Below are 24873 nucleotides of genomic sequence, written 5' to 3'. Positions count from 1 at the left end.
ATTTTAATGGATTCATGTTCATGCAGTAGTGATGGTTGTCCACTAATATAATTATTGGCTGATTGCCTTCTTATTAGATTTGTGTTTTCTAGCCCACTGAATATACTTCTGTTAGTGATTGACCAGCCTGTCCATGAAAGTGTACAACTTGGGCAGTATGTTTACCCTCTTAATTTGTGAGTGGCTGAAGTTGAATTCCGTTTTTTATAAGCAAATAATTTCCTAGCACAGATTCCAATTATCATAACTATTGAACTGGAGCACCTGCAGCTCGGTTCATCTCACTGTCTTTACATCAAGTAGGAAAAAGTATAGTAGAATCTGTATAAGGGAGCTATCAATGAGATGCTGTTGGAGTGGCATAAATTTTGTAATCCTTGCTAGTATTTAACAAATTAAAAAAATTGTTTGGTAACATAGATTCTGAATTAATAAAAATAATGTTCAAAACTCTTATCACTAATGGAATAAATGTGAAAGTAGTGAACATTTTTTCCTATTTTAATCATTGAATTTCCAGTGATCAAGAATGCATTTTCAGTGTTCAATGATGTATTTTGTTTCTCTGTATTTTAAATGAGGTGTTTGCAATTCTAATGTCGTAAATTGGTAATTAAATAAAAATCATCAGTTTATTTCAGTAATTTTTGATTAACAGGAAAAGAATACAACCACTTCTGTACAGGATGAGTTTATGCAGCTGCTCTTGTGGGGCAAAGCAAGGTAGTTGCTGCTTGGGTTTTTACATTCCAGTTTCAACTTGTAAATGCATATTCAGATTAAAGAAAGAACACTTATTTTAATTTTTGTCACTTAGCCTTGAACTTCAAGCACTTTTAATGAACCAACTAACAGTAAAGGTATGGTAATGTTTACTGTCTTTAAATGGTCTATTTCAGTATCTTTCATAAGTGTCCTATTAATATACTGTAATGAAGCATGTCTCTTTTCTATCAGGGTTTAAAAAAGCTTGGTCAGTCCATAGAGTCTTCCTACTCCAGTATACAAAAATTAGTCATAAGTCACTTGCAGAGGTAAGTCATAGAACACATAATGAATTACAGAGATAAATTTATTTGTAAACATTCGTTTAAAAGAAACTGAGCCCAACAAAAACATGACCACTTTCTTGTCATGCAGAGTTTAGTCTGTTGTTATTTTGTGACATCAGAAAACTATAAAATGTAATTTGAATATTAACTCTTATCTCCCTAAAATACTGTAAGGGAAAAAATACTTGATTTATGTAACTGATTAGTTATAGAAAAGTCTAACACTGTACAGGAAATGTGCTGTAACTGATGTTTGGGGGCTGTGATTAAAAAAAAAGTAGGTAATACTTTTGGACAGAATGCTTGCTTTCTGTAAAATGAGGATAATGATATATTTGAAAGAACTTTACAAAGTAGGGATGAGAGTGTTGTATAAGAGTAAGATATTATGTATAAAATATTTGTCAGTTAAACAATGAGTCTCCACTTGATTTAAGAAATTATGCTTTTCTGTAATAGTGGCTCTGAGGCATTATTGTACCATTTGAGTGAACTGAAAGGAATGGCATCATGGAAACAAAAATATGAGTCTCTTGGACTAGACGCAGCAGGAATTGAAGGTACAGTAATTGGCTTACTACTCATCACACTGATGTTCATTTTGAAAACTAAAAATGGTTGCTCTCTTTGCAGATGCTATTACTGCTGTGGGCTCCTTCATCTTGAAAGCAAACGAGCTTCTTCAGTAAGTATTTGGAGAGTTGCAACACAATTTTATTTTCAATAGGGCTGTCGATCAATCGCAGTTAACTCATGCGATTAAACTCAAAAAAATTAATCGCACTGTTTAAACAATAGACTACCAATTGAAATTTATTACATATTTTGGATGTTTTTCTACATTTTCAAATATAGTGATTTCAACTACAACGCAGAATACAAAGTGTACAGTGCTCACTTTATATTATTATTTTTCCTTACAAATATTTGCACAGTAAAAATGATAAACAAAAGAAATAGTATTTTTTCAATTCACCTCATACAAGTACTGTAGTGCAATCTCTTTATCATGAAAGTTGAACTTACAAATGTAGAATTACATGTTAAAAATAACTGCATTCAAAAACAAAACAATGTAAAACTTTAGAGCCTACAAGTCCACTCAGTCCTACTTCTTGTTCAGCCAATCTCTAAGACAAACAAGTTTGTTTACGTTTATGGGAGATACTGCTGCCTGCTTCTTATTTACAATATCACCTGAAAGTGAGAACAGGTGTTCGTATGGCACTTTTGTAGCCAGCGTTGCAAGGTATTTACATGCCAGATATGCTAAACATTCATATGCCCCTTCGTGCTTCGGCCGCCATTCCAGAGGACATGCTTCCATGCTGATGGTGCTCATTAAAAAAATAATGCATTAATTAAATTTGTTACTTAACTCCTTGGGGGAGAATTGTATGTCTCCTGTTCTGTTTTACCCTCATTCTGCCATATATTGCATGTTATAGCAGTCTCGGATGTTTGTTTTAAGAACACTTTCACAGCAGCTTTGACAAAACGCAAAGAAGGTAACAATGTGAGATTTCTAAAAATAGCTACAGACTCGACCCCAGATTTTAAGAATCTGAAGTGCCATCCAAAATCTGAGAGGGACGAGGTGTGGAGCATGCTTTCAGAAGTCTTAAAAGAGCAACACTCCAATGCGGAAACTACAGAATCCGAACCACCAAAAAAGAAAATCAATCTTCTGCTGGTGGCATCTGAGTCAGATGCAGAAAATGAACATGTACTGCTTTGGATCGTTATCGAGCAGAACCTGTCATCAGCATGTTACGCATGTCCTCTGGAATGGTGGTTGAAGCATGAAGGGACATATGAATCTTTAGCACATCTGGTACGTAAATATCTTGCGACTCCAGCTACAACAGTGCCATGCGAACATCTGTTCTCACTTTCAGGTGATATTGTAAACAAGAAGCGGGCAGCATTATCTCCTGCAAATTGTAACCAAACTTGTTTGAATGATTGGCTGAAGTAGGACTGAGTGGACTTGTAGGCTCTAAAGTTTTACATTGTTTTATTTTTGAATGCAGTTATTTTTTTGTATAAAGCAACAGAGAGTCCTGTGGTACCTTTAAGACTTAACAGATGTATTGGAGCATAAGCTTCGTCAGATGCATGCCAATACATCTGTTAGTCTTAAAACTGCCACAGGACTCTCAGTCAGGATCTGTAAAAAGCAACAAACACGGCTACCCCTCTGATATTTTTTTGTATGTAATTCTTCATTTGTAAGTTCAACTTTCATGATAAAGAGATGGCACTACAGTATTTGTATGAGATGAACTGAAAAATACTGTTTCTTTTTGTTTATCATTTTTACAGTGCAAATATTTGTAAGGAACATAATAATATAAAGTGAGCACTGTACATTTTGTATTCTGTGTTGTAATTGAAAGAAATATATTTGAAAATGTAGAAAACATCCAAAAATATTTAAATAAATGGTATTCTATTATCGTTTAACAGCGCGATTCATTTTTTTAATTGCACGACAGCCTTAATTTTCAAATATAAAAATCTAACATATAGCTGAAATGAATGTTTGAAGATTTTTCTATGTCATTTCATGTATTAGAATAATCCCCTGCAGTAACTGTCCTATGACCTCCTTTATTTAAAACATATCTGAAATGATCAAGTGAGATATTGGAGTGATGAACAGGGCAACCAAAATGGATCTTAGGAAAAGAAGAAATATAACTGGTACAATAAAGGCATTTTATTCTACAGTGTGAGTACCAATTTTGTGGACACTGGGGTCCTTTGGAAAAACAGCATGTGATCATGTAATTGGAGACTGTATCATAATGCACATGCACTTGACTTTGCAACCTTAATAATAGTTAACATTAATCTTTTAACCTAGCTAAATTTGTGGGTAGTAATATAAAATTTTTGATATTGTTTAGTCCACAATTCATATTTCAACAAAATTAGTTCTCTTAATGAGTAATTTCCAATGACCAGAGTAGTTTTAAACTTAGGTATATAGCCACTAACTTAATTTTCCTTTCACAGAGTTTATGTATGTGCAGTTTCCTAGGTTATTAGAAAAGTAAACTGAAAAAAATAGAAATTCCATTAGGTGGCATCATCTTGATACTCACAGGGATCATCAGCAGAGTTGGAACCTTTAGATCCTCTGCCATTTGAGGTAATGGAGTAACAGCAGTAGTAAGCTGTTACCCTCTGTATGGACCAGCACTACAAAAAGATGAGACACACATTTTGCCAATGGGCATCACAGATATTTACTGACGAGAGGAATGGTGAAACTTAGGAATCTTGAGTTCCATTCCAAGCTCTGGAGGAGAGTATAGTCTAATGGTTAGACACTTCTGTCTGTTCTCCCAGCTGTGATCCCTTCTGCCCCATCCCCTCCAACCTGTCTCAGTCCTTTCTCTCCCCTACCCTGTCTCCTTGTCCCAGTCCCTTTCTCTTTACTTACCCAATCACCACTCCTCAGACTTCATCCTAGTCCATCTCCTTGCCCAGACAATTCTAGGATCCCCCTTTGGGCTTGCTTTTGGAATCCCATTCTTCCACTGATTACCGGTTTCTCCACTTACCCACACCTAGTGCCAGTCTCCTTTCCCAGCCAGTACCTGACCCATACCTCTCTACCTCACCCCAGCTCCTTGTTCAATCTCTCTCCTCCTTTCTGCAATTACAAGAAAATTCTAACTTAATCACTATAGCCCTGGACTGGAGGGAGCATGCGCCACTGCTCTGTGGGGATTGTACATGCACCGTCCTGTCATGTATAGGAGCTTTGAGGGGATGGAGCATGCTCAGTGAGGATGGAATCTACAGAGATTTTAGCTGTTAGGCTCTAGGAAATCTGTACTGAGCATTTGTGAGCCGTGATTCTTCCCCCCCGCCCCCCAGGCTTATAATTGGACAAAATATTGAGTGAATTCTCATGCAGACCGCAAAAGGCATACCCCTGACACAAGTATCTGCCCTCCTTCCAAATTTCAAGTCCCTACTCCAAAACATGAGGGTGCTACAACATATCAAAGAAAAGGTCATCAGAATCTTTTAACTGGGAAACATATTTTTCCCTAGCCTCGTTCTCCAAAATGACTGAACCAGTTTGGCTGAAATTTTCCAAAACAATTCAGCCTGAGGCAGACATCTAGCATGGAAAGTTCAGCTCAAAGAGTTAAACTTTGGCAAAGTTATAAACAGCTGAAAGTAGTCTTGTAATGGGAAGTGTAAGGCATTGCTACCATCCCCGCCTATAATACAGTTAGAACTTCTGCATAAACTTGCAGCTCGTGGCCTTTGTTTAGATCAAGTCTTTTACCAATTTTCATTTTCTTTTTTTATACAGAGTTATAGACAGTAGTATGAAAAACTTCAAAGCATTTTTCCGATGGTTGTATGTGGGTAAGTTTAATTATATCCTAAGTATTTCATATCTGCTTTATATTTTAATTATTTGCTTTGGAATTGTCATAGTGTAAAAATATTTGCTTGTGGGTTAATCTGTGGAATTGACTTCTAACAAATGTAGTGTGATAAGCTCTAGCTTTTTAAAAAAGAAATTAAATGATGAAAAGAGCCAGTATTATATTTAAATATTGAAATGTTGGCAAAAAATAGATTGACTAAATCCAATTGGGGAGCTGGTGTTATGACTTTCTATTTATTGCCATCCTGGAAATTCATACAAGTTAAAGTGACTTTTTTCCTTTGGGGACCGGGGTAATCTCTGGCTATGGTTTATCTCCTGTATATTAACAGTGGCTGCTCTTGGCCAGTTTAAATGAAGAGCAGTCGCTTAATTGAGAAATCATTCTCTCCCCTCATTTCAAAACCTATATTAGTACTGAATCATACTAATAAATAAAACCTAAGAATCTTGATTCCTTGTCCCCTGCGCTAGTCAATATTGCATCTAAAGTGTAAACTTTCCTGCTCTATCATCTTTATCTTAATATTTTACCTTAGGAAAATGTTAAGTGTATTGGAAAAATAGCATTTTTGCTGTTCTCATTTTTCCCCAGCCATGCTGAGGATGTCAGAAGATCATGTTCTTCCAGAGCTGAACAAGGTAGTAGTAACTTCTTCCTAGTAGATGCTTTTTATAATATTGCAATGTTAAGTCTAATTCTGAGGGTAGCCAGTGGTTTAGTGCAGTTAGAAACAAAAAACAACCTTTTAAGGTTGTTTCTTTGAAGTAAATTTAATTTAAAGAATGATGCTGTCCATGCTAGCCCTTTGGGATAGTTAGTGCATGAAATGCCCTCAGTTGCACATTATCAGCTGTAATGTGGCCAGCCTTATGTCTAATACTCTTTTTAAAAAATTCTCACTTTTCTCTTTGAAGTTGAGTAAACTATGTTGACCATTTTAGTGAGTAGGCTGTATAGTGGATCTTTTCACCTTTTGAAGGAGGCTTACTCTTTGCTCCCCTCTCCAGTGGGCACCTTGGCCCTGACTGGGGTGTCTACTTCCGCCCCTCCCCTCAGCATTGCTTCTGTTTCTCTGGGTCTAAGCTAATATCACTGCTGTTGCATGATCTTATCTGCAGCAGTCCTTTACACACTATATGAAAGCAGTTGCTGCTCATGTAAACTTTTATTAATGTGAAGCTTTGTGTTTGATTTCACTTTGTTTTGAAGAAAATTTGTTGCTTCCCAGTATTCTTCACCAGCAAAATTGCTACTCTGCTGCTATTAAGGTATAGTATATAGAATCATAGAAATAGGGCTGGAAGGGACCTTGAGAGATCATCTAGTCCAGCCTCCTTCACTGAGGCAGGAACAGGTATACCCAGGTCATCCCTGACAGGTGTTTGTCTAATCTGTTTTTAAAAATCTCCACTTATGAGGATTCCACAACCTCCCTTGGAAGCCTGTTCAAGTGCTTAACTATACTTAGGTTAGATATATTGGGGAAAAAAATAAATTCTAAGTCCCCTTTGCTGCAGATTAAGCCCATTATTTCTTTTCCTACCTTCAGTACACATGAAGAACAATTGATCACTATCCTCTTTGTAGTAGCCTTAACATATTTGAAGACTGTTACAAGCTTCCCCCTCAGTCTTCTTTTCTCAAAACTAAACACGTCCAATTTTTTTAACCTTTCCTCATAGGTCATTGTTTCTAAACCTTTTTATCATTTTTGTAGCTCTCATGTGAACTCTCTCCAGTTTCTCCACATCTTTCTTAAAGAGTGGCACCTGGAATTTGACACTGTACTCCAGCTGAGACCTCACCAGTGCCGAGTAGAGTAGGATAATTATCTCCTGTGTATTACATAGGGCACTTCTGTTAATATACCATATAATATTTGCCTTTTTAGCAAGGACATCACATTGTTGACTCATTGAATCTGTGATCCAGTATAATCCCCAGATCCTTTTCAGCAGTGCTATTGCTCAGCCAGTTATTCCCCATTTTGTAGTTGTGCATTTGATTTTTTTTCCTCCTAAGTCTAGTACTTTGCATTTGTCTTTGTTGAATTTCATCTTGTTGATTTCAGATAAATTCTCTTAATTAATCAGGGTTTTGAATTCTAATCCTGTCCTCTGAAGTGCTTGCAACCCCTCCAAGCTTAGTGTCATTTGCAAATTCTATAAGCATACTCCATTATTTAAGTATCAGACCCAGGACAGACCATTATGGGACCCCCACTAAATATGTCCCCCCATTAGATAACTGCTCTTTGATTAGTCTTTCAAACAGTTTTACACCCACCTTATAGTAACTTCATCTGGACCACATTTTTCTGGTTTGTTTATGAGAATGTCATGTGGTACTGTGTCCAAAGCCTTACTAAAATCAAAGAAGGAAATTAGGGTGATTTGGCTTGATTTGTTCTTGACAAATACATGAATGCTATAACTTCTGACCCTGTTATCCTCTAGGTGCTTACAAATTGACTGTTTTAATAATTTTGTTCCAGTATATTTCCAGATATTGAAGTTAGGCTGACTGGTCTGTAATTCCCTAGGTCTCCTTTAGACAATGATAGGTACTATGTTTGCCCTTTGTCAGTTCTCGGGGATGTTACCCATCTTCCATGAGTTCTCAAATATAATTGAGAATGGTTCTGGGATTTTTTTTTTTTTTTCAGCTAGTTTCTTAAGTACCCTAGGGTGCATTTCATCAGGCCCTGCTGACTTGAATACATCTAACTTATCTAAATATTCTTTTACCTGTTCTTTCCTTATTTTGGCTTGTGTTCTTTTCTCCTGGTTTAATATTATTTGTGTTGTATCTGGTCATGGTTTACCTTCTTAGTGAAAACTAAAGCAAAATTTGCATTAAACACCTCAGTCTTCTTGATGGTGTCCATTATTAGCTATGCTTCCCCACTAAGTAGAGGACATAAACTTTCCTTCCTTTTCCTGCTAATGTGTATATATAGAACCTCTCTGGATTGCCTTTTATGTCCCTTGCAAGGTACAACTCATTTTGTCCTTCCATACTTGTGCTGGTTTTTTACTTATCAATTTTCCCATGTTTCCACTTTTTGTAGGATTCCTTTTTGATTTGCAGGTCATTAAAGAGCTCTCGAGGGAGCCATATTGGCTTCTTACCTTTAATATTGTGCCTTTGAGACAACTTCCAGCTCTCCTGAACTTCTTTTTCCCTCTGATTTTTCTTCTTATAGGACCTTACCTGCCAGTTGTCTGAGTTTGTTAAAATCTGTGTTTTTGAAGTCAATTTTTTTTTATTCTGCTGCTCACTCCTTCCTTTTCTTAGAATCATGAAATCTATCATTTCATGATCACTTTCACCCAAAGTGCCTTCAGGTTCACAACCAATTCCTTCTTGTTAGTCAGAATCAAGTCTAAAAGGGCTGGTTACTTCCTCCACCTACTGAAAGAAAAAGTTGTCCCCAACACATTCCAAGAATTTATTGGACACTTTGATTTGTCTTATTACTTGTCCAACAGATGCCTGGGTAGTTGAAATCCCCTATTACTATGATGTCTTATGTTTAGATAGTTCTGTGGTTTTTTTCTAGAAATTCCTCACCCACCACCACTTCCTATTTGTTGGTCTCTAATAGATTCCTGTAATGACATTGCCCCTGTCCTTTCCCCCCCTCTTATCTTCACCCAGAGGCTTTCAATTGGTCTCCCTCTCTCGTCCTTCTGGACCTTCATAACAAGTGTGTATTCTTGATGTACAATACAACATCTCCCTTGTTCCTCTGTGCACCTTTCCTGAGCAAGCTATACCCCTCTATACCAGTGCTCTAGTTAAGAGATTTATCCCGCCAAGTCTCTGTGATGCCAATTAAGTAATTTAGATTATGGACTAATACTTTCAGTTCTTTCTGTTTATTCCCCATACTCTTTGCATTTGTGTATAGACATCTGAAATGGTAAGCAGAGTCCCCCACTTTGGCCTCTTGTTGCTCTTATGACTTTTTTGGAATTTTTCATTTCTCTCTCACAACTTTTAGCTCTCTGTTAAGGTCTCCTTTTTTTTTTTTTTTTAATATCTAGCTGTAGTCTTTTGTCACCTGCCTCCCTGGAACCTATTACATTCTACATATGTTTGAATTATGGTTATTTTATAGTCTTTCCCCTTTTCATTTCCATTAGATGACTCAAAAAGATATCACATTTGTTGCTGATTTTCTTACTGAACACTTCAATGAGGTAAGGTATTTCAGTTTACTGAGTGCTTTTATGCATGCACCCTAATTCTGTCTTGCTTCAGACAACTGACCTGGAAAGGCTGGTTAAACTAAATTGTTTGTTTGTTTTTTTAAGTGTCTCACTATGAAAAATCATCTAATTCCCCTTGTCTTAAGTACTGTCAGGTCAGTATTTTGTGTTTAAAATTTGTTTTATGTTTGGTTCAGGCACCAGAGCTCTACAATCGTAAAGGAAAATACTTCAATGTAGAGAGAGTTGGTCAGGTAAAGTATCAGGCTGTATATTGAGATAAGAGAGACAAGGTATATGGATGAGCACCAGCTGGGGAAAGAGGAACAGGGGAGCAAGGGCTAGAGTATTAAGATTATGTAGTTACTAAAGAGCACTCCTCACTCCCTTCCTGCTGCTCACAACACACACACAGTTGTTAAGAGTGGAGGATATTATTTTATCTTTATTAGGGAAAGATTAATTAAAAAGAAAATTAATTGGATTAATATCTTATACATTATTTTCCTCATTTGTGTGGTGTATTTTAAAAAAAAAAGGTGGAACATGGTTGAAACTAATGTTGATGGAATTAAATTGAAATCTGTTTGCTTGATGTGTTCAAATCATGGGGCCACTAGTATTAGAATCTGAAATTACAGTTTCAAAGAGAAATGGTTTATAACTATCTCTGATAAGAAGTTCCACAGCATTTTGAGTAACTTGTTATAACCTGATTTAGAATGGACAATAAAATATTTTCTAAAGACCTGGGAAGAAGGCCCCAAAACTGGGTTATTTATTTAAAAAAAAGGCCAATTTAGTGAAGTTATTATGACATGTATTCCTCCAATACAGTCCTTCAGTGAATGTGTCATAATTATCTTGTTTTTAAATGTTTACTGCATGGATCTGTCATTTCTTCCAGTACTTGAAAGATGAAGATGATGACCTTGTATCCCCACCTAACACAGAGGGAAACCAGTGGTTTAACTTTCTTCAAAACAGCACACATCTTAAAGGTATTGCATGCTGCTATTATACTGTGAATCAAAGATACATGTGCAGATTTGACAATATTAATAATACCTGTGTAGGCATGAGTGCAAGTAGATTATACTGTGTCAATGGTGACAAATGTCAATGGTGTAGAAATAAACATGCAGATCTCATTGCCCTATAAAGTGGTTTCCATACAGCCCCCTGCTCAATCTAGAATAAGATCACAGTTTTGGAAACTGTTTTTCCTCAGGTATTATGGAATCCCTCTCCCTTTTACATTCTTCTCTCACTCATGTAAATTAGACGTCAAGTAGTTGATGCTCATAGTAATTTGTTTTTGACTGCCTTGGTGGTCTAAAACTCTTCCATAGCATGGACCAAATTATAACAGAGAGACTATCTTGTCTTTCTGCCTATTCACAATCATGTAGCATCCTTATGGCAACTACAGCAATTGTTTATATGACAAAATATATCTGGAAAGTTATGTAATATAATTTAGGTATCTTTTCATTTGATTTAGTGGCTGGAAATAGCCAGCACCATGTAACCAGCCAGCTTTCTGCCACCAGCAGAGAACGCTGCACAGTTTGAGAATGATTGTACAGTATAAACCAGCTTCTTGTTAGTATCACAAGTCAGCAAGTATTAAGGCATTCACTTGCCTGGTTATCTGCATAGAACTGTGAGCTTGAAGGAGCTAGGAACATAAGTGGTTTTGTGAGTGATGCTATAGTTCCAGTTTTTGGTAGTTTATATTACCTTCTAATTCAGCGTATATTTATTATTTTTCCAGTAAAATCTTTGTAAAGAAATGAATTAGATATACTTCAGAAGATAATTAGTAACAAATAAACTTAAATGTGTGTGCATGAAATGGATCATGTCTCAAAGCAAGGAAATTCAAGCTGAAAATATTTCCATAGTAGATTCGCTAAGAGGAAAGAAACGTTTTTAGTATAGCAGGATGCTTCATGGCACATGTATTGCTAGCTGTTGGCTGACTGCAACTCCCCTGTTTATACCATTTGAATTAGTTGGTGGGGAAGAGAGCTACAAAGGACAAACAAGACTCCAATTCTGATTTCTATATCCAGACCCACACTGTGCTTCTGCTAGAATGCAAACTCATTTAACTGTATCTTTACAAAAACTGTATTTTTCACTAAAAACCTAATTATTTGTTTACAGAAAGTCCACTGCTGTTTCCCTATTACCCTCCGAAATCACTGCATTTTGTCAAAAGGCGAATGGAGGGGATTATTGATCAGTGTCTACAAAAACCAGCTGTAAGTCCTGTTTGTTACAAACGGTGTGCATTTTGGGACAACAATTGCTGCTGTTTTGATCTTTTGATTAATTACTCTAAATTGTTTAAAGTGAATTTAGTACTCATTGAAGGTGCCACATTGCATGCCTTAAGGGCTGAAGTCCCCTAATTAGCCGTAGACAAGGTGTACCACATGGATGGCAGTAATGCAGCTTCCCTTTCCAGTGTGTCTCGAGCCTGTCATGGGGCTGAGAAGGTGGTTAAATCTCTCTGCCTGTTCAGTTCTTTGCTTTTCACACACACAAGTAGTATCCATTTTTAAATTTAATTCATTTTATTTTCCAAGAAACAGTACAGTGGTTTAATAAATAATTTTTAAAAAGTGTGTCAAGTGATACTAGATTTTGTGACAAGGACATTTATTCAGAAGGAACTAGGCTGAGTCAGTCTGTTTCAGGTAGGTTGTGATTACTTTAAAAAAGGTGGGGAGGTGTGTGTGTGTGTGTGTGTGTGTGTGTGTGTGTGTGTGTGTGTGTAACTGAATATTTTTTTCTGTATTTTGGAATGTTTTAATGGTGTGTTTCAGGATGTGATTGGAAAATCAGTACATCAAGCAGTTTGCATGCCTTTATACAAAGGATCTAAAAGGTACATTTTTTCCCTACATTATGTTTAGTGTTAATTAGCATAGAATTATTGTAATTGTTACCTTCTGACTTTTTTTGGTTTGCTGTTTTAGTGAGGACTCTACACCTCGATTATTTAAATTACCCTTTATGTAAGTATACTGCTCTTCTTACTGTATTTCATTTACCATGTTTTATGTTTTGGTCTAACTTTTTTGTTTTGTATTTTAGGTGGAATGACAAATCCTCCAACTTACATTATGTTCTCTTCACCATGTTAGAAAGTTCTCTTTCTAAAATTTACATTTTGAGGCGGCACACGGATGTTTCCAGGTAAGAAATTGATTGGAAATGAAAAAGTATGCTCTTGGGGCCTGATTTTGCAGCCAGATGTATCTAGATCCAGTTCCAGGCTTAGGACCTTGCTCTTCGTTGCTGGATTGAGTTATTTTACTCTTCCATGATTGTATGCTTCTTTATTCAAATGGAAATGTGTCAAGTATTCTTTGCTCCTTCCTTCCAGTGAGGAGTAATGGTAATGTTAAGTGGGTTCTTCATCTTACTTTATAAATATTCACCTTGGTCAACTCCTCGAACCTTGTGATAGACTTTGTATAGTTATTACAAAGCTTATCACAGTCTGTAAAAATGGGAAGATGATCTCAGTGGTTCGGACAGGTTATACTCTTAATTTCTTAGGGTAGGTCCACACTACCCGCCTGATTCGGCGGGTAGAGATCGATCTTCTGGGATCGATTTATCGCGTTTCATCTGGACGCGATAAATCGATCCCAGAAGCTCTCCCCCGTCGACTGCGGAACTCCTGCTCGCCGAGAGGAGGAAGCGCTGTCGACGGGGTAGCTTGCCTGTGCCGCGTGGACCCGCAGTAAGTAAACTTAGTTCAATCTAGGAAATGTCGAGTTCAGCTACGCTATTCTTGTAGCTGAAGTTGCATTTCCTAGATCGATCCCCTGCCCCAGTGTGGACCAAGCCTTAGAGTAAATCGCTTTGTTCCAGTGATTAGTAGCTCCTGATGCCAAGGTCTGCAATGCAATTCTGTAACTTCAGTCCTTTCATCCATATTGTCTTTTGCTTTTCTTCTTCCACACCCCATCCTTGAGAGTGGAAGCAACGTATAGCGAGCCTATCTGTTCACATCTAAATAGGCTGTGCAGTCTGTTCCAGTAGTTGGTGTAAATCTTTGGATTCTGGTATTTTGGCATGGAACTTTAAGGACGAGTAACACAGCTAGTTTTCTCCCTCCTTTAGGTCTGCTAATAATGGACTACTTGCTGTTGATTTTGGAAACTTCTTGAACAACAGTATAAATGAAAGCTCAGATACAAGGTTAGTATATCTGGGAAACAGGGTCTTTAATAATTTATCAGATTATGTTCCTTCAAGGGTTTGCTTATTCTGCTTAATATTTTTTTCAGCTGTTTACACTTAGAGCAACTTGCAGGATCAGGGTCTTTGTGGGCAGACCTGGGCACCTGCTTGCATTCTCATTGAACTTACAGGATTTTAGGCAGGTGGCTTACTTTGTACTTGAACTCAAGTTCAAGGAAACTATCATAATTTGCTAGATGGAAACAAAATTAGTTTAGTTCTGAAACTGCTCTTGCCTAAACATGGAATACTGACACGTAAAAACAGTGACACAAAATAAGATCTTAACAAATAGTAATATGCATGAAGTGTGTAATGGTTGGGCATAATTTCCTCAATGCAATGTTTTTGGGGAATTCTCTTCCCAGGATTTCCCTTTTCTCTGCTCTCCACATCTCAGAAAAGCCATGTCGGGCCAACTTCTCCTTCCAGCAAGGGAGAGCTAGATACAGCTGCCTTCAGAGCTAACCAGCCAACACCTGTTTCAGCAATACCAAATATTTCCTGGGTGCTTGGCTTGCTGTTTTTTAGTATTCCCATTCCCTGCCTTTTTGTGTAAAGGATCACACAAACTTTGGCCCTGAATATCTATCACCTGCACGTGGCATTGCCATAAAAACAGTGGACTGCCAAGCTTTCTATAACCATAGGTTCATGACTGCGTATTTTTATGACTTTTTTGATCAATAGCCCAATACCAGGTTAAGAACACTTCATTTGTGGACTGAGGCAAAACTTGGATCTAAAATGTGAAACATAAATACTGATCACTTACTTTAAGATCTTTCAGTATTTATTCATTCAGTTTATTCATTTACTTTTTGTAAAACTTGATGGAATACAACTAAACACATCATCTGTTTTGCTATAGCTTCTACAGTTGTGTAGATGCACATTTTTATGATGATGAAACTATAACCGTGGTTCTTAAAGAGAATGCTGAACAAGAAGGCAAAGAGAGAATCTTGGCTCAGTTGCCTTTATCTTCAGTGTACGTTGACGAGGACCAAGAAAGGGAATTCAGCTTGAATTCTAGTAAAAGGTATGAAAATATGACCCCCTGAAAATTAAGAGCCGAAAAGCAGATTATACAAGTATCTGATTTGTGTACAGTTATACACTTAACACACATGTATTTTAAAAAGGGAAAAAAATAACTTTTCTTCCTCTGAGGGAAGATGATTACAGTTGATTACAACTTCCAAATCTAATGTTTGTGCATATTTAAGATTGCATGCTACTTATAATAAAAGTTCACATCTCTTTTTTTAACAAATGGGAGAGCCAATTTTGAGAACGTACTGAGGAAGTAGAAACGTTGTCTGTTTCTGTGTAAGAGGATTTGAGCCTCACCACTCACTGGAGTACTAGAGGCTCAGGAACAGGAGTGAATACACAAGATCTGCAGTTGCACTGAGAGGGATAGGGTAATAAAAAGTTGAGGGAATATTTCTTCCTCATTCTCCCAGTGTTTGTACTTATGAGTATTATCACTATCTGCTGAAAGAACAGAACTAACTTATCCCTGGAATGAAAGAGCAGGATCAATGCCTTCCCATATTTATTTATATTGCCATAATGGTTTCAGGGTGAGAAGAGAGATTTTGGGTATACTGTAAAAAAAAAATATGTTCAGTAACAGAAATTTAGAATATATGCAGTAGGATAATCACAGTGCTTATAAGTCTGTTATCTGTGGTGCAGTGAAATTTTAATTCTGTTATTTTTGTCTGAGGTTACTCAGGGTAGAGTTGCTCCTTACACACACAAACAATGAATTTCTGTTTTTTACTACATCTAGGCTGGATGAGCAATCTGATGATATTCCTACACGTACTGTCTTTTTGGAGAGTCAGTGGAGAGTACTGGAGAATATGAAAGCTCAGTATGTTGCTGTGAATGGCATTCGGAAAGTTTCTTGTGTGGTAAGTATCATGTTTACAGTCCAGTATATAAATCATTAAGGGAAATAGTTTGCTGGTGCAGTGACTGAAGAGATTGATACTCTGCATCTGTTACTCTTAGGGCACTTATCATATATACTCGTTCATAAGCCAAATTTTTTTTAGTAAAAAAGGGAAGCACCAGAGAAGGGGGTGGGCTTATGAACGGGTATAGAGAGGGAGAGGTGGGACACAGCCCCTGCCCCCAACAGAGGGAGCAAGGAGAGGCAGCACAGCCAGAAGAGCCAGAAGGAAAGAGGCGGGGCCAGAGTCTCTCCACTTCTGGCCACACTGCTCTCCCCCCAGCCTCTGAAGCAGCTGCAGCTCCGGGGCTGGCAGGCTGCAGCTGTGCCACTCAGCACTGCCCCCCCAGAGCAGGCTGTGGCCGTGCCGCCCGGCCCGCTGGAGCAGGCTGCGGCCACGCTGCCCAGCCTGCTGGAGCAGCTCCAGCCAGGCCAGAGAGATCCTCCCCTGGCCCTCCCCAGATAAGGTGGGAAGGGATGGGATGGGGAGAGTGTGGGGGTCCTGGGCTAGGGGTTGGGTCATGTGGGGGGTGGTCACAGGGGTTACTCCCTTGACCCCCAGCTTCTCCCCCCCCCCCCCCCCCCCTCGCTGTCCCCGCCCCCCAGGGGAAGCAGCCGGCACCCCCGGACACTTCGTTTACTTAGGTTTACCTCCGTGCCTGCGGACGCTCGAGGTAAACAAACCATCTCGGCCTGCCAGCGGCTTATCCTGATGGCCCAGGAGCCAGAGTTTGCTGACCCCTGAATTATAGGGTCGGTTTATGAATGGGTCATAAAAACTTCTATTTTTACTTATCCATCTGGGGGGGTTGGGGGGGGTCGGCTTATAACCGAACCGGCTTATGATCGAGTATATACGGTAATTTGTTTTGTAAAAAAAATGTTTTTTATATCCTGTATTCTGCAAGATCCTTAGAAAGAAAGGAGGAGACAACCTGCATCTTCTCTCCAGAGTGTAAAAAATTATAATTATAGAACTTAAATGTTTGCTTGCTTCTGTGTAGATAGATTGGTTAGTTTAGTCATATTTATCTTATTCTAAATCAGCCATAGCAATGAAATAGGTTTATCACTAACTTGTTACTTTACTTCACTCCATTTAAAAGAAAATCAAGGTTTTGGTAAGTGCTGTTTTTAAAGGCATTGGCCAACATTTTCAAATCATTTTTTTTCTGTTAATTTTATTAATGAAAACTTCTAAATATTTCCATAGCTAAGTTCGAATCTCCGTCATGTCAGAGTATTTGAGATGGATGTAGAAGATGATGGAGAGGCAGAGGAAGAGGAGGAGGAGGAAGAAACAACTCCAATTGTGGGTGGTGAACATGACGAGCTGAATCTGTCTGCAGTTAACCACAATAGTATGTGTGGTGGTTCTGCTGAGGTGGCAGATGAAACAGAAGAACATGAATCAAGCCTGGATTCTTGACCTGATCCTTGATATTTGTGCCTTCACTATAACAAAGAAAGGAGAAGAGACTAAAAGCTAACTTCAAACCATTGATACTTTTCTTTGTACTGTACCAAATATTATATTAATGTTGTAGATGTTGTAGAATACTACACGACGCCTCAAACAAAACCCATTTCTTTGCTCCAGAGTGTGTTTACTGAATGTTCATTCTGTTACAATTAGTTTGTAACAAGCACAATAGTTTCTTTCTGGAGTATTGAATATGTGTGCGGAAGGGGGTGGTGGGGAGGGACAGCTGGAGTTTTAAAGCGACATAACCAATCTGTGTAGCCCATAAATTTACCTACCTGAGGAGAACGTGTTCTAGGGGTCAAATTTTCAGATGTATGCTTAATGTTTATGTACAGTTGAGGGGTGCGAACACTCTGTGCCCTGGAAGCCAAGGTTTACATACATATTTGACTAACACAGGTTTGCAGAGATGCATTGGGTATTTGGCTATCCAAGTTTAGCTGGTGCACATTTCAAAAGTTTAACTCATACTTTTGTAATTCTTGTTTGTGTTACAGGGAACCCAAAAATTGTTAAAGCAACCACCCCTGACCCACCCATTAAGGTTGTTAAACCCCAACTATGTCTGTGTTACATTATATGCAACAGAAATATATTGCAACCTGTGGTGTGGTGCATGAGACAATTCTTGAACATTTTCCCCTGTGTATTTTATGATGGAAAATTATATTATTACAGAGAATATATTTTTCTATTCTGATGTGTTTGTATGTCCCATGTATGCTTTCAATTTTGCCATAGTCATCTCCTTTATTAATTTATGTTTATTGTCAGAGTGTTGTGGTGCTCAATGTGAAAGCTAGAAACTTGTTTAAAATCTGAAAATGTTTGCCTGTTGCTAAGTAGTTGGCCTCCTTTGTTCTACAACTGCAGCTCAACTCGTTGAATTAACAGTGCTGCTAAATACATAATACTATAAAACTGTGTGAGTGAATTTGTGTAACTTGAATTGGCGAAGTTAACTCTTATGCATGTGTTCCAGTTCTACACTTTTTTAAAATTAAAAACAATTACTATAAAACGTATACAACTATTCTCTATAAATTGCTTTTCTTTGATTGTGTTGGTGTGTCTAATGCCAATGAGTGATTCTAGAAATTATCATTCCCACCTTATCAATATGTAATTTGATTTTTTTTTTTAAATGGACCCTTATTGTAATGTATAATTCTTAACTTCTAAAGAAAGTTTGTGAACCTTTTACTGGCAGAGAGAGCTTTGTAAACGTAAAGGGATTGGTATGGTTTGAGAGGTTTTAGTACAGAAAGCTCCTTAAAAATCAGCTCCCTCCCATCTCCTGTTGGACTATCTAAAAGTTCAAAGGCTGCTGTCTGCAGAGTGGGCTTGCTTACTGAAGCATTCACTACTGCTGGAGAGCAAGCTCGGTCCAAGTCTTCCTTAGATTTGAACTGTGAAATGGCCTAGTTTGAGTGTTCTGGAAAAACAAGTCACCTGGATCCGCCTTCTTTTTAAGTGGCTGTAGTGCTTGGGGTTTGAAGCATTGCTTTCTGCTTTGCCACAGTTCGTTTTTCTAAATCTCTGTAATAGGTCCTAAGTCCTGTACTACAATATGCTCTTTAGAAATACTCAATTATTACTTCCATTCATCTTCTCCAGTCTTCCTAACCCAGTGTATACAGCACATACATGCAAGGGCCCGGTCCTGCACCCACTAAAATCAATGGGAGCTTTGCTGCCAGCTTCATTAGGTACATGACTGGTCCCTAAATCTCTAGTATGCATAATACAAATGATGTGTCAGTTTAGAAGTATTTCTCAGCCTATTTAGGTTGGCGACTCGTTAACTAAAGTAAAATGTTTTCATGACCCCCTTACATTTACTATGGAATTAGGAGTACAAAAGATAAGCGTATATAATTTGTGTGTGTGTCTTTTGAGAGGTTGACAGAATACTTGACCTCGAAGGGTTAGAGTGCACAACAATTGGGGAGCAAAATTTTCTTTGTTTAAAATTTGTAATATATTTTTCAACACCTCACAGCTGCCGTGATCATCGTTTCTGACCCTCCTGGGGGTTACGACCCACTGGTTGAGAAACACTGGATTAGAGCCTTTAGTCTTTCCTGATGATGTTTCTTTGCAGGCAGTCCTCGGACTTACAACACAATTGGTCCCTGAAAATCGCATCTTAAGTCGAAATGTCATAAGTCGGAACTGAGCATGTATGAACGTAGATTGAGCGTCATAAAGTTGAAACGGTGTCAATTTATAAACGGCGTAAGTGCTGTTCGTCATAACTCAAACATCGTAAAGTCAAGGACTACCTGTACCTCTGAATCTTTGTACTGAATCTGATTGTTGGAGTCCATCACCTTCATCAGACAGGGCCCCAATCAGCCCATTTGTTGCTGTCATAACTTCAGTTTTGATGGGTGGTATGTGGCCAGTCATTTGATCTTATCTTCTCTGAGACTTGCTTGTATTCCTGGGGGAATTCTGCGCCACTGCGTGTGTGCAGAATTCATGTCCCCGGCAGATTTCTTTGCTTCCCTATAGAAAACTGACTTTCTGACAGGGAAGCAAAGGGAAGCTGCAGGAGCAGTCATGCACCACTCCCTAGCTGTGCATGTACATAGTTTCTGGCACCCGGAGCAGCCGGCGGAGAGGTAAATCACTGCAGCGCTAGGGACACCCCAGCCAGTGGCTCCTACTGTGAGCCAGGATCAGCTGCTAGTCCAGGCTGGGCTGGAGGCAGGAGAGGACGGGACTTCCTCTTACCCTGCAAGGAGTGGCTGGGGCTGTGTCAGACCTACCCCTAGAAACCGCTCCTAGCTCCAGGAAGCTCAGCATCCCCTGCTTCCTGCCCCCATCACTCCTCAGCTGTGGGTGAAATGGTCACGGTAGGGGGAGCTGCTCCCCCATGCATCTGGACCTCCCATACCCAGACACTCCTGCCAAGCCTCACCCTGTACACCCAGAACCCCCACTAGTCCTCTATACCTGAACCCCAGCCCATTGAACCTGAATCCCTGCATCTGCAGCCCCCTGCACCCAGATCCTCTGCCTCTGGACCACCCCCCCACTGATCTGCCTGCACTCAAACCCCCACCCCCATGAGCTGCACCCCCTGAACCCCCACATACCCCAACTAGATGCCCCCACCCCACCAAACCCCACTCCTCCAGTACCCAGACGCCCCCCTGCTGAGACCCCCACACCAGATCCCTCCGCTGACCCCCAACCACTTTCACCTGGAAGCCCCTTCAGCATCCCATCGTCCCTGCACCTGGACCCCACCCCCCAACAAGCCTCTGTGCATCCAAATCTCTCCACACCTAGCCCCCCCAAACTGAGCTGCCTGCACCCAGATTGTCCCACACAGAATTCTCTCACCCCACACCTGGATCTCCCCACACTGAGCCCCTCCGCACTTGGATCCTACCTGGTTGAGCCTGCCTGCCCCACACTTGGCGCAGAGGGGCAAGGCCCCAGGGTGTTTCTGGGGCAGGCCCAGGCCTTGTGCTGTGTCAGGGTCAGGTGCAGTCTCACCTCTGAGTCCATGTCCCAGGGTGGGGATGGGGAGGCTGCAGGGTGATCTCCCACTTTCGTACAGCCAGTGGCCTATGCTTCCCACAGCCATGCTGGAGCCTTTGCATTTATTTATTGACAAATAAAACTGGGAGAATTTTGCAGAATTTTAAAATATGCACAGAATTTTAAATTTTTGGGTGCATAATTTTTAAATTTTTGGTGCAGAATGCCCTCAGGAGTAAAATTTCTTGTTCTCCAATCACTCTAGTTGCATTTCCACTCTGGGTGCCATCTCAGCTCTTCTAATATCATCCCTCTGCCATGTAGCCCTTCTGTGATTTCACAACTGCTGTTCTGTCCCCACTTTCTTCTTGCCACACTACTGACTCAGTTGCTAAGTCCCTCTATTCTGCTTTCTCCTAAATTCCTTTGCCTCTCCCTCCCATTTTAAAGCCTGTCTCTTTTACCCCCAACATCTGGTTTGTTCCATTCTGTGCCACTGAAGGAAAATCCCTAGTTGATGCAGTCTTCCTCTACTACAGATGTGTTCTTTCCTCCTTCAGTTTTAATACCTTCTTGGTCAGACAGCACCATTTCAGCAACAAACACGCCCACAATCCCAGTTGCTTAATGATAACCTTTTATTCTAAAAGCTGCTGCCTCCTTTCTTACATTCTTCTCCCTGCACTTGATCTTTCCAGCTTCTTCAAAAAATTAGACAAGATCTACCATATTTTCCTTCCTCTTATTCTATCACCAATACTGGGGTTCTTCAGTTGTTCATCTCCTCTCACCCTCATTCTGCCTCACTGTCCCTAACCCCCTCCTAATTTCACTAGCTCCCACGCTGATCATATGACTTTCTTTCCTTTTCAAATCCTTCTGGTCCTCTGCTTCCCTTCAGAATACAAGCATGCTATATACAATTCATGATCTTATAGCTCTCATTACTATGGCATCTGATCACCTATGCTCCCCCTTCAAAAATCCAACCTTTGACTACGTCATACATCATCTGTTTTTGGAGGTGGTGGATCGGGGAAAAGACAGAACTTAACAACCCCCTGAAAAACTAAATACTTTTAAACCAGCCCCACAGTCTGTTTTTTCCATCCTGCTAATGATAACTTTGGAGAGTTTTCCAGGTTCATAGACTGTAGACCTGGGCAGGAAACAGTTTTTCAGCTTGCAAAAAATTGAGATTTTGAAAAACTTTCCTGTTCCACAATGGGACAGAAGTGTGACCTTTTGAAGTCTTTCTGAAAAAACACAGAGCAAGAGAGAGTCTGACTCTAGACTAGCCTATAGCATTGGCAATGACCTTGGATTTGCAAAATCCAGTTTCAATTCCCATCTCTTCCTGACTTGAACTGGGGTCTTCTCTCATCCCACCTGAGAGCGCTAACCACTAGGCTATAGAGTCGATTTCCAGCTTTCTCAAATTCTCTGGCTGGAACTGTTCCAAACTCACACTTGGGATAGCACACCAGACCTGCCTCTGTAGCCAAGTGGTTAGGGAACTCAAGTGGGACATGGGAGACCCAGATTCAAATCCCTACTCCCAAATTGGGCTGAGCAGGGACTTGAACCTTGATCTTCCACATTGCAATGCCGTACCCTGACCAGAGGGCCTTTTGGCTATTCTGAGGTAGGGCTCCGTGAGGTTTTTGATCAGCAATTCCATCATGGGTCTGAAAAACCATTTTGTTGAAACTGACTCCCACACACCTTTTCAGTTTTGATTAATCTACATTTTCAGAAAAAAAGACCAAAACAAAAAACCCCACCACACACATTTTGTTGAAAAATACTTGGCCAGCTTTACTTACCAGGGATGCAGATTTAAGGCTCTGAATAATGAAATTCATTTATTTAGACACAGTTTGAGTTTGGAAGTGTGAGAAATGAACCTTTTGCCTGTTCATGTTTTCAGAAATTTTTGAGAGAAGATTAATGGCTTTTTGTAAACTCTACTACTCAAGAATATGGACACATCACTAAGCATTGTGTAATTATATGAACAGCACGTGCTCCTTTGTGTCAGACTCTTATGTATGTTGTTACTGCAGGAAGCCTGTTCTTCTGCTCTCAAAAGTGTCCATGCTAATCTAATTAAAAAAAATTCTAACCCTTTTCTTGTCGCAGAACAAAACCTGCAAAATATAAACGTAGTCCTTGCTAGATCATGTTACACGGTAGGTTTTTTTAACTAAAAACCATGAATTAGCCATGGTCCTCCTACTGCTGCCCAGTCCAAGTCTTTGACACCCACATAATCTGTGGTAGTAGATCACCTTCATTTTGTTGGGACTCCTGACTGATCTGTGGATGTAGGAGCTGCTTAAGCTTTCCCTGCTGCCACTTGAGAAGAGCTCTCTTGCAGACTCAAATGGGCCATCTGCATCAGCACTAGTTCCTTTATTGAGCTGATTTCCAGCCCCAAGGACTCACTCAGTATCATTGCTGGCTCAGATAGATGAGAGCTGCAGTAGTAGCCCTCAAGGAAAGGATACGGAGGGAAGAGGAATGGAATCTTCACCTCCTGCTGTTGGGACCCTCCTTGGGGTCCGAGTAATTAGAAGAAGGATGAACCTTATGAGAGGAGAGGAAGAAAGCTGTTGCTATATGGAACATCTGAGAAGGAGAAATTGGAAGAGAATGGAGAAAGGGAAGCTTTAAAGGGGAGAGAGAACAATAAGGAGAAAAAGAGAATGGTGTGGAAGTGGGAGAGGCGAATTTTGACACCCTCTAGGACAGCCGAGACCTGAAGAAGAGCTCTGTGTGGCTCGAAAGCTAGGCTGTCTCACCAACAGAAGTTGGTCCAATAAAACATATCTCACCCACCTTCACCCTCTAGGTTAGTGACTTGTATTTAATTATATGCCGCTGTAGTATAGCTACCCAGGCAATATAGTACAATAATGTCAGACTGACCCCCAATGATACCAGGAAATCTCCCAAGAGACTTCTGGCCCCAGCAAAAGTTCAGGTTTAAAGTAATTTATTCTATGGTGTTAATGAGGACTGCGTCTTAAAAACAGACAGAACCAGGACTCCTGGCATTCTCCCTGCCTCCAGGGGGCACCATGCACTTGCCTCCATATCTTGGAAGGTAGCAGCTTCTTAGTGTCTTGGGTGTTGTGAGCCCAAAAGGCCCTGCGGTGGCGGGCAGCACTGTTATCGTCTCAAGTGAGGATCCAGTGCTATGGGGCCAAAGGCACTTAGGGAGAGGGCAGTAACCACAGCATCCACCTTCTAGCCTATGCCCTCGCACTGTGTGGCAGAATGAGCTGATAGGTGGTGACTAGGAGCAGTGCTAACAAGGAACACAGCCTTGCAGTCAGAGGACGCCGAGGTAGGTGAGAAATCAGCCTGGGAAGTACCTGCAGAGAAGTACCGAGGGAGGGGGCATTGATTTTGGGGGTTGATTTGATTTGTGGAGGGTCTTTTGATGGGAGGAGGAAGTGACAAATCTGACTGAGTGGGGAGGATTTATAAGACAGGCTATGTTGGAGGTGAGTGGGTCAGTATATGCATAAGGAGAGAAGAGGGATGAGCCACTCCACAAATTTTCTATGTGCTGTACTGAAATGTATGTAGCAAAAGCACCTAACTAATTTGTAGAAGTCGCTGGAGATGGGTAGTGGAGGGACTGGAGGATTTGGCAGCTGAAGAGGCAATAACCAGGGATTTGGCATTTGAGAAAGTACTTGGATTATTGACACTCTAGAGCAGGGGTCAGCAACCTTTCAGAAGTGGTGTGCCAAGTCTTCATTTATTCACTCTAATTTAAGGTTTTGCTTGCCAGTAATACATTTGAACGTTTTTAGAAGGTCTCTTTCTATAAGTCTATAATATATAACTAAACTATTGTTGTATGTAAAGTAATAAGGTTTTTAAAATGTTTAAGAAGCTTCATTTAAAATGAAATTAAAATGCAGAGCTCCCCCAGCCCGGTGGCCAGGACCCAGGC

At 39.8% G+C, this 24873-nt stretch overlaps 1 protein-coding gene across 2 annotated transcripts in view; it reads left to right on the top strand.

Moving 5' to 3' along the window:
- The window catches only part of ANAPC4 (anaphase promoting complex subunit 4), a 26851-nt gene extending 8418 nt beyond the window's left edge, over positions 1-18433 (top strand). For both annotated transcript variants that reach the window (XM_024213678.2, XM_024213677.2), the window contains 18 exons: positions 659-723; positions 818-860; positions 958-1034; positions 1512-1612; positions 1686-1737; positions 5392-5447; positions 6068-6114; positions 9625-9681; positions 9888-9944; positions 10598-10691; positions 11863-11960; positions 12528-12589; positions 12681-12719; positions 12799-12900; positions 13837-13914; positions 14828-14998; positions 15758-15881; positions 17136-18433. In XM_024213678.2, the coding sequence (XP_024069446.2) occupies positions 659-723; positions 818-860; positions 958-1034; positions 1512-1612; positions 1686-1737; positions 5392-5447; positions 6068-6114; positions 9625-9681; positions 9888-9944; positions 10598-10691; positions 11863-11960; positions 12528-12589; positions 12681-12719; positions 12799-12900; positions 13837-13914; positions 14828-14998; positions 15758-15881; positions 17136-17351 (1539 nt within the window). In that variant the 3' untranslated portion in view covers positions 17352-18433. The remainder of the gene's footprint in view (positions 1-658; positions 724-817; positions 861-957; positions 1035-1511; positions 1613-1685; positions 1738-5391; positions 5448-6067; positions 6115-9624; positions 9682-9887; positions 9945-10597; positions 10692-11862; positions 11961-12527; positions 12590-12680; positions 12720-12798; positions 12901-13836; positions 13915-14827; positions 14999-15757; positions 15882-17135) is intronic.
- The last annotated feature ends 6440 nt before the right edge of the window (positions 18434-24873 follow it).

This window comes from Terrapene carolina, unplaced genomic scaffold (genome assembly GCF_002925995.2).
Source record: "Terrapene carolina triunguis isolate 2854851 unplaced genomic scaffold, T_m_triunguis-2.0 Scaffold66, whole genome shotgun sequence".
Classification (NCBI taxonomy): domain Eukaryota; kingdom Metazoa; phylum Chordata; order Testudines; family Emydidae; genus Terrapene; species Terrapene triunguis.
Note: the sequence above shows the minus strand (reverse complement) of the source record. Positions and strands in the feature narration are given on the sequence as shown.